At 49.0% G+C, this 17,705-nt stretch overlaps 1 protein-coding gene across 1 annotated transcript; it reads left to right on the top strand.

Annotated features, from left to right (window-relative positions):
• Positions 1-230: 230 nt before the first annotated feature.
• Positions 231-3,126, top strand: LOC307232099 (leiomodin-2-like; the record flags this gene model as incomplete). Its single annotated transcript, XM_080002980.1, has 3 exons — positions 231-488; positions 1,173-2,447; positions 3,039-3,126. The coding sequence occupies 3 exons, from the start codon at positions 231-233 to the stop codon at positions 3,051-3,053; spliced, it is 1,548 nt and encodes a 515-aa protein (XP_079859106.1). The 3' UTR covers positions 3,054-3,126.
• Positions 3,127-17,705: the final 14,579 nt, after the last annotated feature.

Here is a 17,705-nt window from a genome sequence, read left to right as displayed (position 1 = left end):
GGCCTAAGACCAAGAGCAGGTGGAAGGTCCAGACAGGAAGCAGGTTCAAGTCGGCAACAAAACGCAGATGCAAGCAACTGAGCAAGAAGAACTCACACAAAAGCAGATATAACCGATATATACCTCTCTTGTGATAAAGTTAGAGGGAAATCAAGTGACTCGTGTCTCTGTGTTTAGTTGAGGATTCTGCAGGCAAGTCCTACAAAGAGCTCCAGTAGGCCTGAGGAACAATGAGTACATTTGGGTACCGAAAGGAGCTGTGGAAGTACGAGGAAGTGGATGAGGATGAGCTCCTGGCCAGCCTGTCCAACGAGGAGCTCCAGGAGCTGGAGAGGGAACTGGCCGACCTCGACCCCGATGACAACGTCCCCATTGGCCTGAGACAGAAGGACCAGACGGCCAAGACCCCCAGCGGAGCCTTCGACCGAGACGCTCTGCTCAGACACTGGGAGGAGGAGAACCAGAGGCTGGGTTCCAGGAGTCCACAGGTGAGACAGGGCAGTACGGGACACAGTCTACAAGTCTTAGGGGTTTCAGAAAGGATACTGCTATACAGTTTAAGGATTAATTTGTGAAAAGCAGCATAGAGCAAAAAGATCACAAAGTCTAAAAGAGAAAGAAGCAGAGGAAACATTAGTGTCTGACAGTACTGACTTTCTATTTTGACAAAAAGGCGTTTGCATATTGGGCAATGAAATGCAACAAACATCTCAATGTATGTCAGAGTACCAATTACTGTGCTTAATGGGCCTATTATGCCAGTATAAGTGTTTGGAATAAACTGTCACGACAATAATGTTAAGTGACGTGCATGTTGGCCAAAGCAAGAAAGACAATGTGACCTAGTTTGACAGCCTTCCAAGTATGAAAAAAGCTCCAAAAACAGATCACAACTTTTTGTTCTTTGGTTTTCCTTGTACTTTAAATGTGTCATGTGTTTTCTAAAGTAACTTGACTTAATTAAACTGTTGCATAGAGTATCGTATGTACCACAGCTCAGTTTGCATTTAGAAAGTCTGGAAGAGTCTAAAAATACAATAACTCAGAATCACCATTGGTAATTGTCCTGTGAGAGTTTGTGTGTGTGTGTGTGTGTGTGTGGTATTCATAATTAAAAGTCAGACGGTAGAATGTCAGGTCACGACCTAACTTTCCATCCTGTCGTCGAGCAGGCGAGCGCAGAGGAGAGACCGCCCGAGATCAGCAAAGTGGACCATATGACTCCTACTGGCAGTGGTGTCTCCAGGCGCCAAGACAAAGACAAGAAAAAGGTTTTCCACAGTGGTAAAAAAGCAAAAACAGACAGATCTGCAAAGGAATACGAGGAGAAGAAGGATGAGTGTAAAAAGGAAGACAAGTGTAGAAACAGTGCCCAGAGGAAGGCGTGTAGCGCTCAGCCCAACGCCTCCAGTCACCGATCCAGCGTCTCCGCGTTGGAACCGTTGCAGCAGAACCTGGACGCGGCGTCCGACCGGCCGAGCGGGAACCCCATCGTCATCGATAGAACGCTGGAGCAGATCCTGAGCGACGACCCCTACGTCAGCGAGGTCAACCTCAACAACATCGAGAACATTTCCCAGGAGACCTTGCTGCGCTTCGCCGAGGCCCTCCGCGGCAACACACATGTCCGTGTGTTCAGCCTCGCCAACACCCAGGCGGACGACCGCGTGGCCTTCGCGGTCTCCAAGATGCTGCAGGAGAACCGCTCCGTGGAGAACCTCAACATAGAGTCCAACTTCGTGTCGGGTCAGGGGATCCTGGCGCTGCTGGCTTCACTGCGGCACAACAGGACCCTGCTGGAGCTACGCTTCCAGAACCAGAGGCATATCTGTGGAGGGAAGGTTGAGATGGAGATGGTCCACCTGCTGAGGGAGAACGGCACCCTGCTTAAGCTGGGCTACCAGTTTGACCTCCCGGGCCCGCGCATGGCGGCCACCGGCATCCTGACACGCAACCTGGACCAGCTGCGTCAGAGGAGGCTGCAGCGGCGGGAGGAACAAGCTGGTCTGGAAGCTTCAATCACACCGGAGAAACACCTCCCTGCCTCACCTGCTGTGAACAAGCCGCCGAAGAAACCCTCACAGCCCTTGAAGCCTGCCAAAACAAATGAAAAACAGACCAAAATCCCTCCACCTCCTCCTCCTCCTAGCCTGGAGCTCCTCTCTGAGAAGAACACAGCGACCCAGAGGATCGCAGAGATGGTCCAACTGCACGAGGGCTCAAACCGTTCCAAGAGTCCCAACCAGAAGAAACTGCGGTCCAAGAAAGTGAAGAACGGAGCAAATGAAAAGGAAAGTGTTGACATCCTCAGAGATCTGAGGAGCTCCTTGAAGTCCTCGCTGCAGAAGAACAGAGGCAACGTCTCTCGGCCGCTGGCACCGCAGCGCTCCACCCGAGACGACCTCCTGGAAGCCATCAGAGGGAGCAGCATCAGGTCACTCAAGAGGGTAAGTGTTTCTGAGCCGATTGCTGATGAAATACCAAGAAAATCCCAAAGGGTTACAGTATAATAATCTTGTTTTGCTCAAGTCAACACATCAGGGAGAGAGCAAAGTATTAATAGAACGTAAAATGCTCCTTGAAAGACATAACACCACCACTGCAAAGACACTGATTGAATTGCACAGCTTCTAACCTTCTAAACCCTTTAACTGTGGGACTCTGCTGATCCTACTAGTTCTTATTGAAGGTTCCTGGAAAATACAGTGGAGTTCCCAATAATTTCCACAAAAGATGAATATAAAATACTCAAATAAGTCAATGTGCCAGTTTTATGTTAATTCTCAACACAACAAATGTCTACTCAAGTAGAGTAGAGAAGCTTTACATGTTTTCGATGATAAATTGTCCCCCACTATTCCGAGGTTATGATGAAGAGAGGGAATATTGAGTTTCGTCACATCCAGTCAATGAAGTCATTTTGAGCTAAAAATAAATTAATAAAAAAACATGGAACCTAAAATACTCCCCTGCTTATTTGCTCAGATAACTGGCTGCAGAACATTTGTCTGAACTTTGTGTGATGTTTGTCATTTCAGGTGAGCCTTGGCTAGCGGAGAGGACCAAGATCTTCTCAATTTCTATGGAGTCCCTTCTGGAGAGATTTTATCTTTGTACCACTTTGGCGTTAATGTTTGCGGTTATTGGTATAAAACTGTATAACTGGTAGACCACGTGGATGTATGCATTTAAAATGTACTGTAAATATTGTGTAAAGAAACCCCATTAAACTGATGGTTTACAGCAGCACTCTGTAACTTTTGGTATTGGGCGACCCTACAGTTTGAGTGAAATTGCACATTTACACTACTGCGTATAAACCTGGTCCGGTGTCCGAAAATAATTGATTTTACCAGACAAATTTGAGCCTTATCGTTCACGTTTCAATAACAATCTATGTTACAAACGCAAATATAATGTACACCTAGGTTAAAGCGGCCCTTGCACGGATCACACCGCTTCCGGAAGCCATGGGGAGAGACGGGGCAACCGGTGTAGGTACCAGATGTGCTCGGCCTGGCAGATTGGCTCACACATGCGAGTCTGAGGTAAGATGGGATCCTGGCCCCACGGGCGCCGAGGGCACCACTGGCCCTTCTCGCCCGTGCTGTAGTTTTTTTATAGTTGCATGGTGCTGCTTTAACTTTAAATCAGTTTTCTTGTGGCTTTTAAAGATATATTTCTTAATGACTACATTTGATGGTCTTTTTTTTGAGGAGGGACCAGCGAACAGATTTACATAATCCCAGCACAACTGTAAACTGTCAAATACAAAGTCGATCTCCGGTGATAATGTGTCAGATTTGCACGGCACAAATTGACCGCGCTCCCTAAAGCTCTTCATTAAAGACGGATCATGATGAGACCGGCAGCTGCTTTGTCTGATCAAAGCAAGGAACAAAGACTGAAAGAACCACACCAGTCTCATGAGGGTGTGGTCAAAATGTGATCTTCGAACTATAAATCCAGGACCAGGAATCTGTCTGTCTGTACGTCCTTCGATTATCTCGACAACCGTTGTTTGGATCTACTTCACACTTGGCGCGTGTATTGCTGGGGACCCAAGGACGTGCAGTGTCGAATTTGGTGCAATTTGGAGACATGACGTGTAATATTAATAAACAACAATCAGAACAGTGAGCCACTCAGCTCTGTGCGGCAGACAAATAAAGATAACGGGGTGGTCGAGTGGGGCGCTTTGTGACATCATCCAATATGATATGTGCAGGTGGGATATGCTGCTCTGGGGGGCATTTTACAGCGGACTGGATCCTGGACTCCACGCAGGATCCGCACCGGGTCCCGGGTCGAGAAGAGAGACAGCAGCAAGTGATTCTGTGTTCCATGGGAACCTGGGTTAGGGTTAGGGTTCGGGTTAGGGTTAGGGTTAGGTGTGTGTTCATTCTCTCATCACTCTGTAATAATAATAAGAATAACAATTACATTGTGTATAAAGCTGCAGGCAGCAATACACAAGGTCCAGTTTAGTTGTGTTAGGTAAGTATTATATTCCAGGTTCTTTGAAACGCAGCACGAGTTACAATTTTCTGAGTTTACCCTGAACGCTGCATGGGCTCCCCTGGTTTGCAGAATACACAGCGCAACTGAATGCAAACCAGCACCTGGACACGTAAACTGGACCCGTCGTGTGTAAACAAAAAGATTTTTCTTATTCATCGCGTTTCAGTCTTTTGCGATGTGTTTATCGCGCATGTTCATATCGCCATGACGATAAAAATATTACATTGATCAGACGCTTTCATCCAAAGCGACTTACAATTGTTCAATCACCGACGGATGCAGCTATCAGGAGCAATTAGGGGTTAAGTGTCTTGCTCAAGGACACTACAGCATGCTAGCAGGAGGAGCCTGGGATCCAACCAGCAACCTTTAGATCACTAGACCACCAGCTCTACTGCCTGAGCTACCACCCCCACAAATATGATTTCTGGTGCTCCAGAGGACAAATATATCAATCCACAGCTCAGGCATTGAGGTAGATACTGATGGTATAGGAAGTGGTGCCGCGTTGGCACCTGGTTTTGGTTCCCAACCCTAGTTACGACTGGCTCAACGTCTACTTATGTCACTGAATGTTCCATTTCTGTCGTTCAGTTTAAATATCACTCAAGAACGTGTTTTAACAATTACAATCGTTCCTGGATCACACCATGCTGGAGGGGACTGAGTTCCAAGACTCGTTCAAAGACACAGAGCTGATGCTCTCCAGGAACTGGTGGAAGATGTGAGCGCTGCTCCTCCACTCCGACTCCACGTCGGCCCAGTTAAGGTTCTGCAGAAAGTCCTGGTCGGTTAGATGCAGAACGGATCGGATCTTTGAGGCTGTCAGCGTCAAAAAATATTTTTTCACTATTTCAAAACTTTTTCCACAAATGTGTCGTCAACGCCCGAGACCTTGATGTGCTGTGTTGTCAGCATGCTGGACATACAACAGAGTATTTGTTCCGTTGCATCTAGGACAGAGTTCGTCTGCAAGTGGAGTTGAACTTGTCAACCTGCAATGAAACTCTTTATTAATTCTTAAATCATCAACAACTGCTGCAACAACTCTGTCCTGTGACCACCTGTAGAATGACAAGAGCACAGTTTTTGGTTGTATAGAACCACCACCAACCCCCCTCTTTGGAGAACTATTTATCATGTTTGGGTTTATAAACAACTGATCACTACTCCAAGAGGGAGAATCACCACGGTGAGACAAGTAAACATAGAAACAAACAACATTTACACAAAAACATCAACATTGGACGACAACATGTATTGAAAAACAAATGGTGACGTGGCCTCTTCCTGTCATAGTTATGACAGTAAATGAGGGAGAAAAGGAGAGGAATGCAACCAGGAGGTTCTGGGGTGCACTTGAAGCAGGTGTGTGTGTGTGTGTGTGTGTGTGTGTGTGTAAGAAGCGTCTGATGACTTATTCCCATTTGTACTGGTGTAGAAGGTCGGTATTATGTTGTGGCGCCTTCAAGCAGCAGAAAGGGCCCCGAAGCCCCCCGAACTCCGCAGCCTTGTAGACACCCTACGGCTGCAGGAAAGACCTAGGCACCCCTGCGGCCACAGAAGACCTGGAGGACTGTGTGGGGATCCCAACTCGCAACCTCCGGACCTCTCCGTCTAGGTGAACGCATTGTTCGGTGCCAGATGCTTCACCCCCGGCAGCTCGGGACCCCGGTCTGAACCGGCTTCCCATAACCCGGAAGTACATGTCTTTGCCTTTTCCCACGCAGTCTGCACATGGCCTTTATTTTATTTTGTTGTATTATTATTTACAGCAGTATGTTGCCGTGGATTTGGACGCATTGGCAAATCCTTAATATCAAGAATTTTCCAAGTCCCCTGTGTTTGGGGCTTACCAAAGAGAGCACTTCTGGGTGATCCGAGGCGGGTATTCCCCTTCCGTTTCCGCTCACACGCCGGTGTTCCCATTGTTTACGTTCCCCAGGGAAACGTGGAGCAGCACGTCTGCAGTTCCTCAACGAGTTAAAACGTCAAGATTTGTGAACTTCCATATGACAAATATTTGGTCTAAACGGCCATTAAATACGTTTCACATTGAATGTACGAACTGTACATAATAAACATTTAGTGTCATCGAGTCTACAGCTGATATTTACCGACAGACCTTAAAACAGTTCATTATCTGCCATCTTTCTACCTAATACTGACTGAGTGTGTGTATGTATATATTTATATCACTAATGATATACATAGTACTAATGATATATAATAGTAATGATCTAGAGTATATAGTACTAATGATATAGTAGTAATAGTATATTACTAATGATATATATAGTCCTGATGATATATATAATAGTAATGATATATAGTACTAATATATATAGTAGTAATGATGAGTAAGTATGAATAATCAAATGCGCTTCTTGTTAAATGTACTTTGTGTGATGACGACACATGATGTTTTTAATGCAGAAACACAAATAACAATAAAGCATTTTTCTCTTGTTTTTAATTTTGAATTGACTGAATTTCCTTTTCCTGTAAAAGTTCTCATGTAGGTTTACTTTCACACTTTTATTTCATTTACAGAAATTATAAAATGAACCAGTTTCCGTTGCAGCGTTTTAATATTTTGTTATGCGTTAGGCCCACGGCCTCCCAGCGCCACTAGAGGCCGCCCTTGCCCCATCTACAGCTCCCTACTCGAGCCCGATTGCCCACCCGGATCCTGGACGCCATCTCCTGGTCATCATCATCCCTGCCCAGCCCTGCTCCATCCCTACCCGACCGGGTCCCCCCGGCCAGCTCCACCGTCCAGGCTAATAAACATCCTTTGCCTGCCTTCCGTCTCCCTGTGTCGTGCGTTTGGGTCTCTCCCAGTTCTGGTCGTGACAGTACGGTCTGGCCAGGAAACCATGGACACAGCCGACACAGAAGGGCTCCGCCGCGCACTCCGGGACCAAGGAGTGTTGCTTGGGCAACATGACCAGGCCCTCCGGGACATCGCGGAACACCTCCGGACCATCTCGGCGGCCGTCAGCAGCCTGCAGGGTCCTCCGGCCCCTGTGGCCGCCCCTGCTCCTCTGCCCCGCCCTCCTTCCCCCACCAGGGCTCCCAGCGCCTCTCTCGTTCCCCCTGAGCCCCACGTTCCAGCTCCAGCGCTTTACGACGGCGATTTCGACACCTGCTGCGCCTTCCTCGTGCAGTGCGCGGTGGTTTTTCAACAGCGGCCATTGTCGTACGCCTCCGATAGTGCCCGCATCGCGTTCCTCATCTCCTGCCTGAGAGGGGCGGCTCTCGGCTGGGGTTCCGCGGTTTGGAGTCAGGGGGGCCCCGTGAGTCTCTCCTACGATCTGTTCACGAGGTCTTGGACCTCCCAGTTTGCGGCAAGGAGGCCGCCAGAAGACTCCTCTCCCTCCGCCAGGCCCCGGTCTCCAGCGCCCGCTACTCTTGGGCGCCTCAGAAGTCCCCCGACTCTCTCCGATGCCGAGTCAATGCAACTTGGTCGATCTCCCCCGAGGAACGAGCACGCCGCATACAGATTGGCGCCTGTCTGTATTGCGGCCGGCTGGGACACCTCCGAGCCACCTGCCCGGTCCGGCCACGAGAGGGCGACTCCTCGGTAGGGTTACGTTCCGGTTGCTCCATCTCCAACCCTCTCTCCTGTCCGCTGCTCCCAGTTACCCTCTCGTGGGGAGAGATAACACTCTCTTCCTCCGCTCTCATAGATTCCGGGGCGGATGCAAGTTTTCTCGACCAGGGACTAGCAAGCCAGCTAGGGCTGACACCCGTCCCTCTGCCCGCACCGCTCGAGGTCAAGGGGCTGAACCGGTCACATCTGACCCGGATTACCCACCAGACAGCTCCCCTCAAGCTGCTACTCTTCCTCATAGATTCCCCACTGAACCCTGTGGTTCTGGGGTACCCCTGGCTCCAGACCCACAACCCTCAGATGGACTGGCGCTTGGGCAGCGTGAGCTCCTGGAGCACACACTGTCATGCCCACTGCCTCTGCTCGGCCTCAACCCTGCCGCTGGGCGCGCCGCCGGGGGTCCCCAAGAGCCCTGACCTGCCCTCGGTTCCGTCGCAATATCTGGACCTGGCCTCGTTCTTCAGCAAGCAGGGTGCGCTATCCTTACCACCTCATCGCCCCTACGACTGCGCAATCAACCTCCTGCCAGGCGCCCCCCTCCCCTGCAGTCGCCTGTATAACGTCTCCCGGCCCAAACAGGAGGCCATGGAAACTTACATCCGCGACTCTCTCGCTGCCGGGATTATTCGCCCCTCGTCCTCTCCGCTAGGCGCAGGGTTCTTTTTTGTTGCTAAGAAGGACAAGACCCTCCGTCCTTGAATTGACTTCAGGGGACTTAACGACATCACTATCAAAGACAAGTACCCCCTGCCCCTGATGGATTCAGTCTTCGTCCCCATCCAAGGTGCCACCCACTTTTCCAAGCTCGACCTCCGCAACGCTTACCACCTGGTCCGCATCCGCGAAGGGGACGAGTGGAAGACCGCGTTCAACACCCCGCTCGGACACTTCGAGTATCTTGTTATGCCCTTTGGTCTGTCAAATGCCCCAGCGGTCTTCCAGGCCCTAATTAACGATGTCCTCCGGGACATGCTCAACTCATTTGTCTTTGTGTACCTCGACGACATCTTGATTTTCTCCAAATCCCTCTCCGACCACGTAGAACATGTAGAACCGCCTCCTGGAGAACCGTCTGTTTGTTAAGGCCGAGAAGTGTGTCTTCCATGTTCCGTCCATTTCCTTCCTAGGGTTTATCATTGGCCGAGGGAGGCTGGAGATGGACCCCAAGAAGGGGGTCGCCGTGTTGGAGTGGCCAACCCCAGCCAATAGGAAGCAGCTCCAACAGTTCCTCGGGTTTGCAAACTTCTACCGGCACTTCATCCGTAACTTCAGCCGCATCGCCGCTCCCCTCTCAGCCCTTACCTCCACCGCAGTGGCCTTCAAGTGGACCCCCGCGGCCGAGGCCACGTTCCTCGACCTCAGGAGCCTCTTTTCGTCGGCCCCAGTCTTGGCCCAGCCCGGCGCCAACCTCCAGTTCGTGGTAGAGGTGGACGCTTCAGACACGGGGGTAGGAGCAGTACTTTCTCAGCGCTCTCCAACTGACGGTAAGCTCCACCCCTGTGCCTTTCTGTCCCGCAGGCTCACCCCACCCGAGCGCAACTATGATGTGGGGAACCGGGAACTCCTGGCCGTCAAACTAGCCCCGGAGGAGTGGCGCCACTGGCTTGAAGGAGCAGTCCACCCCTTCATCGTCTGGATCGATCATAAGAACTTGGCCTATATCCGGACGGCGAAGCGGCTCAACTCCCGGCAGGCCAGGTGGGCGTTGTTTTTGGCCGGTTTAACTTCTCTCTATCCTACTGCCCAGGAACCAAGAACACTGATCTAGTTCAGGAATAGTTTCACTCCAGACCGACATCAAACCAAACATCTGCTCCAGTTCAAACACTTGAAACCAGTTAAACTCACTTTAAACCAGTTCAAACCACTTCACACCAGTTCAGACCAGTTTAAACCACTTTAAACCAGTTCAAACCACTTCATACCAGTTCAGACCCTTTTAAACCACTTTAAACCAGCTCAGACCAGTTTAAACCAGTTCAAACCACTTTAAACAAGTTCAGACCATTTAAAACCACTTTAAACCAGTTCAGACCAGTTCAGACCAGTTTAAACCAGTTCAAACCACTTCAAACATGTTCAGACCACTGTAAACCATTCAGACCACTTTAAACCAGTACAGACCAGTTTAAACCAGTTTAAACTAGTTAAAACCACTTTAAACTTGTTCAAACCACTTCAAACATGTTCAGACCACTGTAAACCCATTCAGACCACTTTAAACCAGTTCAGACCACTTTAAACCAGTTCAGACCACTTCATGTGGTTTGAACATGTAAGGTGAACATGTAAGGTGTTAGCTCTGCCAGAGCATTGGAGAGTCTGTCTTCCACAACTTTGACGTCAGTGGCTTGTGCACCCATGCCAAACCACTTGAAACCACTTCATACCAGTTCAGACCAGTTCAGACCACTTTAAACCACTTCATACCAGTTCAGACCGCCCACTCATTCCTCCTTGTTTTCATCTCTTCATGGATCCAATCTGACAGAAGAATCTCTCTTTTCCAATCAATGTAAAGTGCCGCTCTTAATTCTGATCAGTTTCCTGTTTTGACAGAACAATTCATATCAAGCTGTAAAAATATATAAAACTGAAATAAAATAGAATATAAAACTCATCGACCAATCTGATCAAAACGTCAGTTCTAATCTGTTAAATCTGGAGCCCTTTGCAAAAAACGAAGGTGACATCTCATTACCTACTTGTTTATGGTGTACATATATTAAATACAAATATAAATAACTGTTATATATAAATAAAATATATAGAAATAAAACTATATGAATCTATATTTATATTGGAAATGGTGGAAACACTTTAAATACAGTTTTATGAAGTACGCTTAAAGAAAACCGAGCTGCTGCAAACTGCTCTTTAAAGGGAAACTCCAGTTCCACATGCTAACTGTGTTAGCTCAGTGCATGGCTGCAGAGGGGAGCAGCTAGCCTAGCTCCAGAGAATTGAGAGAAATACACCTGTGAGAATCTCAAAAGCTGAGTTATTTCATACATTCATACATCTTCACGACGAGTAAAACAAAAACGAGATTTTAAGTTTTAAAAGCAGCTACATTGGTAGCTAGTATGAACTAGGATTACTATAAAAAGCTAATATCCCTCCAGCACCTTGGACTATCCATCTAATGACTTAAAACAGTTCCATAAAATCGTAAATCCCAACTTATCACCATGCGGCACGGTGCGAGGTATTGGTGTTCCCATGACAACGGTCCTCAAAGCTACTTTCCCCAGCAGCCCCCTGCTGGTGGCTCTGCAGCGGTGCAGGTGCCAGTGCAGGCGGAGCTGAGCTCCAGCGGCATGGCCTGGGGGCCGGCATGGCCTGGGGGCCGGCGGGGGACGTGAAGTCGTAGCTCAGAGTGTCGTAGTAGTCGTGGTACTTCACCGCTTTGCGGTTTTATTGCAGTTATTCTACACAGTACAGTGGTACTTTGACTTAGGAGTGTAATTGGTTCTGTGACAGAGCTCGTAATTCAATCTGCTTGTATAGCAAATCAATGTTCCCATTGAAATGAATTGAAATGCCATTCATCCGTTCATCCGTCATCCGTTCATTCTAGCCCCCAAAAAAAACATTTTTTTTTGTTACTTATTTCTAAATAAGAAAAATGTATTTATAAATAACAAATATTGTATAAAAACAATAAAACATAATACGAGAGAATGTAAAGAAATAAACTGGTTTTATAAAGTGTATTTACCTTGGAGATCAGACGACTTGGACTTACGGAAGATGCTGGTGGAGGTGGAGGGTGGAGGAGATAGGCGGAGGAGGTTGGAGGAGTTTGTTTCGTTTCGTGCTTTTTCGGTCGCTTTCGTTTTTTGCTGCACTGAATTGCTGCAATGTATTTATTTATTTATTTTCACTTCACTTTGGCTTAACTTGAAAAGCCAGTTCCACCACACGCACCTCGCTCATGGTTTCTATGACTTCATGCTTTAATTCAATGACATCATTCAAGATTCAAGATTCAAGATTTTTTATTTGTCACATACATATACATACTTCCATACATATATGCAGTGAAATGTAATGCAACGCCCCGGTGATAGCACACAATATGTCCTAGGAAAAAATAAAAAATAAAATAAAAAGTAGAAAATTCCTTTCATAGACCGACTAACTGACTCCTAAAACGTAATACAGTAAGTGGAATACTTATAGAATAAGATAAAAAATATATAGAATAAAATACAATAAAAATAAATTGAAATAAAATGGAATAGATAGAAGGAATATGCCTATGTATATACAGAAATGTGCATTTAAAGTGGCATGTGAATTAAAGTGGCATGTGAATGTGAATAGTGTGAGGTAGTGTTTGGGATAATACAGCACAGTATACAACAGTACGGCGCAGCAATACGGCATCACGAACAACCCTGAACAGTGACACAGTATGCGGTACAGTATGCTACATACAGTACAGTAGGTAGTGGAGCCTAGTGCATGGCTCAGTTAGGACCCCTGGTGAGGTCAGCATTGACAGTTCTAATGGCTTGAGGGAAGAAACTCCGTCTCAGTCTCTCTGTTCTCGCTGTGTGACTGCGGAGGCGCTTGCCTGACCGCAGCAGCTGGAACAGTCCGTTGTTGGGGTGATGAGGATCCTTCATGATCCTGCAGGCTCTGCTACTACACCTCCTGGTGTATAACTCCTGCAAGGGGGGGAGGGTAGTTCCAGTGGTACGTTCAGCTGAACGCACCACCCTCTGCAGGGCCCGCCTGTCCTGGGCAGTACAGTTCCCAAACCAGGCAGTGATGTTGCCTGTCAGGATGCTCTCCACTGCTCCAGAGTAGAAGGACTTGAGGATCCTCACCGAGACCCGGAATTTCCTCAGCTGCCTGAGGTGGTAGAGACGCTGCCTCGCCTTTCTCACCAGAGTGTCTGTATGAACAGTCCATGTTAAGTCCTCTGTGATGTGGACTCCCAGATATCTGAAGCTGCTCACCCTATCGACAGAAGTCCCATTAATCCACAAGGGCGTGTGCGTCCTCGATTGTGATCCACGCCTAAAGTTCACAATCAGCTCCTTGGTTTTGCTGAGGTTTAGGTGTAGGCTGTTGTCCTGGCACCAGAGTGACAGGTCAGCCACCTCCTCGCGGTAGGCCTTCTCATCGCAGTCGGTGATCAGGCCCACGACCACGGTGTTGTCAGCAAACTTGATGATGGTGTTGGAGCTGGACCTGGCCACACAGTCATGTGTGTACAGGGAGTACAGTAGGGGGCTGAGGACGCAGCCCTGGGGGGATCCTGTATTCAGGGTGAGGGAGCTTGACATGTACTTCCCCACCTTGACCACCTGGGGGCGGCCTGTGAGGAAGTCCAGGATCCAGGTGCACAGCTGACCATTCAATCCGAGCTCCATCAGCTTGACAGCCAGTCTGGTGGGGACTACGGTGTTGAAAGCTGAACTATAATCGATGAACAGCATTCTCACATAGGCCCCCTTCTGGCCATCCAGGTGCGTGAGCGTGGTGTGCAGTACCTGGGAGACCGCGTCATCCGTGGATCTGTTCTGCCGGTACGCGAACTGCACGGGTCCAAGGTGCGGGGGAGGGAGGCGCAGATGTAATCCTTAATCAGCCTCTCGAAACACTTCATGACCACCGAGGTGAGGGCCACCGGACGATAGTCATTCAGGCAGGTTGGAGAGGCGATCTTCGGGACAGGAACGACGGTGGACCTCTTGAAGCAGGATGGGACCACTGATTCAGCCAGGGAGATGTTGAATATTGTGGTGAACACCGGAGCTAGCTGGTTAGCACAGGTCTTCAGTACTCGCCCAGATATGCCATCTGGGCCCGCAGCTTTCCTGGTGTTCACCTGCATCAAAGCCCTCCTGACCTTGTGCACGGACACTGAGAGTGCACGCTCATCCCCAGCGGTGTAGCTCCAATTAGCCAGCGAGCTAGCGGTGCTGCTGCCAGACTCGAACCGCGCATAAAAGGAGTTTAGTTGGTTGGCCAGGGAGGCGTCCACACTCGTGGCTGGGGAGGAGCTGCTCTTGTAGTTTGTTATTGTTCGCAGCCCCTGCCACAAGCGTCTGGTGTCCCCCCGCTCCATCTGCAGCTCCACGGTCTCTCTGTACGTCCGTTTGGCGTCCCTCACCGCCCTCCGCAGATTGTACGACGCCGCTTTGTAATTGTCCATGTTACCAGATACAAGACCGTCGTTGTAAGCGGCCGTGCGCGCATTCAGAGCGCAGCGGATGGATTTATCAACCCATGGTTTCTGGTTTGGAAATATCCGAACTTTCACCGTGGGAACGATTTCATCCGTGAGCGTAGCCACAAAACTTACTACAGCCTCCGTAAACTCGCTGACGTCACTTGAACTTGTTTGGAACATGTCCCAGTCTACGTCAGTCAGAGCGTCCTGAAGTGCAGCCTCCGATTGGTCCGTCCACCGCTTCACTTCCCTCGTCACCACCAGATCCCGCGCGATCAGAGGCCTGTAAACAGGAAGCAGCGAGATCACGGCGTGATCTGATTTCCCGAAAGCAGGGAGCGACACGGGCTTGTATCCGTCCTTGTAAGGAGTGTAACAATGGTCCAGAGTTCTGTCTCCCCTGGTGGCACACGTGATGTGTTGGTGGAAATTCGGCAGAACTTTTTTAAGGTTGGCCCTGTTAAAGTCCCCAGTCACCACCACAGCCGCGTCGGGATGTCTGTTCTGAAAACCGCACAACACATCGTACAGAACCGACAGAGCTGCGTCGGTGTCCGCTTGCGGTGGGATATAAACGGCTGTAATGATGACCGTGCTGAATTCCCGGGGGAGATAAAATGGACGGCATAGTATGGTCAGCTGTTCCAGGTTCGGCGAGCAGGAGTGGGAGAGGAATTTGGTGTTGTTGGCGTTACACCAGCGGTTGTTTACCATTAGGCAGACGCCTCCACCTTTGGATTTCCCCGACTCTCCCGTTCTGTCGCCGCGGAACACGGAGAAGGCCTCGGCTGGACGTATGACTTCATCCGGCACCAGTGGGTTCAGCCATGTTTCCGTCAGGCAGAGGACGCAACAGTTCCTCGTGTCTCGCTGGAATTTAATCCTCGCTCGAAGTTCATCTATCTTGTTCTCCAGGGACTGGACGTTAGCAAGAAGGATGCTTGGCAGAGGTGGACGGTAAGGTTGCGTCCTCATTCTGACCCGAATGCCGCCTCGTTTACCTCGGTGCTTCCTCCGTGGGCCGGCTCGTGGAACAGCGACTCCATTTTTGTTGTAGTTGTTGTTGCGAGTGTTCCCGCGTAGGATTTCCGCCGGCCACTCTGCTCCCACGGATAAAAAGTCCCAAAGTTGTTAGTTTAAGGAAATTTTTATATCCATGAGTGCATCGCGGTCGTATGAGTTAATTGTTGATGTTTTTCTGGCGAACATTGTGATAAAAAAAGGAAAAAAATACTAAAGAGTAAGAAAGTAACCGGAGCGCCGGCGCAGGCGACCGCTAGGGGCGGCGCCACTATCGCCACACTGAGGCGATAGTGGCGCCTTCTTCTCAGAACTTACTTTCTTAGGACCCATGGTTAGAATTTCTTTTTGGCAAAATAACTGCACAAAACGCACAAAACACAAAAGAGAAGCTTCCACGCTCAGGTCACCACGTGAAGTGAAGCAGTGAGGCCACGCCCACCAGCGGCGGCACCTGAAGCTCGCTCCTCATGACTCACATTTTTTCTCTTGCAAATCAATACAAACGGCTCGTAACTCGGAAAACTCATATGTTGGTGCGCTGGTGAATCAAGGTAGTATCACTGTATTTGCGAAATAAATTCACTGAAGTGAAAGTTCTGTCGCAAAACTATTTTATTACGTATCCTCGTGCGTTTAGTGGGTTCATGGAAATCCTGGAGCTTTCTTAGTTGCAAACCTGCGCATCACGTAGACGACGCCACTGGTGTAGCAGTGATCCACTGTGTGCTCCTCTCCGCTCGGACCGTTAATAAACCGCTTGAATTTCGGGGTTTCGCAGTGACTGAACGACGGAATGACAATTATCTGTGACAAATGGGGACTTTGCAGTGTTTTCATGTGACCGTTTGGTGCCGTGCCAGGCAATGATGATGCAATGACGGCTCTGTGACCAATTACAGTTTTCCGAGTCGGTGACACGCAGCATTACTACTACCACGAGTTCCAATTTTCCGAGTAACCAATGAACGCAGCATCGGCTTTTGCTGTCCATCGTCTTGACGCGGCGCAAATCCTGCACGAAGCGACCGCTACAGACCAACAGTGCGTACACCGCGCATCTCGTCCCAAGCCAAAGCCCCACAGAGCCACAACCCACACAAATACAACAAATTGGATGATGATGTCACAAAGCGCCCCGCTCCACAAACTCATCCCGCTCCACCACCCTTCCGGAAGGAGCAGTTCTGCTACCGGTAGTTTTGCAATGGTTTTTCACTAATTCCTGCTCCAAATATTGATCGATGTGGATCAATACATACATAACAATTGGGATGATGATGTCACAAAGCGTCCCGCTCAGCCAGCCTCTCTTCACTGGGCAACTTCCGATACATCGGCTCTGCTTCCTTCAGAAATACGTTTATTTGCACTAACTCCTGCTCCAATTATAGATTGCCATGGATCAAACTTGGAGCACAGCATGTCTGGACTTCCACAAATACAACTATTAATTCCTGTCCGTGGGTTTGAGGGTTTCAGCACCAGGCAGCGGTGACCATGTCTAAGAGAATAATAATACAAATCTGAACAAAAAGAACAATTCCCGCCCTTCGGACTGGACCCCGAACAATAATCCGCATTGTCAGCCAGTACAGCTGCATGGAATAAATATAAATACAAATATAAATACAAATATAAAAACAAATATAAATAAAGCGAGAAACAAAGAGGTTTGTGTCCGTGCTGTGACCTGGCCGGGCTGCGGGGAGCGTCGCCGGGTGTCCCTGGGGGGGCTGCCTGCTGTCGTGGGTGGTGGTTGGGGTGCGGGGGGGGGGGGGGGGGGGTTCCTGCCGCTTTGCTCCCGCTCTTCTCTGCAGCGAGGGCCCCGGGTGGCGGGGGTGGTGGAGGGCCTTTATATCTGCGGGCGTCGGGCCCTAACCCTAACCCTAACCCTAACACTAACCCTAACACTAACCCTAACACTAACCCTAACCCTAACCCTAACCCTAACCCGAACACTAACCCTAACAATAATCCTAACCCTAACCCTAACCCTAACCCTAACCCTAACCCTATCCCTAACCCTAACCCTAACACTAACACTAACACTAACCCTAACCCTAACACTAACCCTAACCCTAACACTAACACTAACACTAACCCAAACCCTAACACTAACACTAACCCTAACCCTAACCCTAACCCTAACACTAACCCTAACCCTAACCCTAACACTAACCCTAACCCTAACCCTAACCCTATCCCTAACCCTAACCCTAACCCTAACCCTAACCCTAACCCTAACACTAACCCTAACCTACCCTAACCCTAACCCTAACCCTAACCCTAACATAACACTAACTAGACTTTACTAACTATAAACGTAACCCTAACCTAACCCTAACCCTAACATAA

The sequence above is a fragment of the Zeus faber genome (genome assembly GCF_960531495.2).
Source record: "Zeus faber genome assembly, chromosome: 6".
In the NCBI taxonomy this organism is placed as follows: Eukaryota; Metazoa; Chordata; class Actinopteri; order Zeiformes; family Zeidae; genus Zeus; species Zeus faber.
Note: the sequence above shows the minus strand (reverse complement) of the source record. Positions and strands in the feature narration are given on the sequence as shown.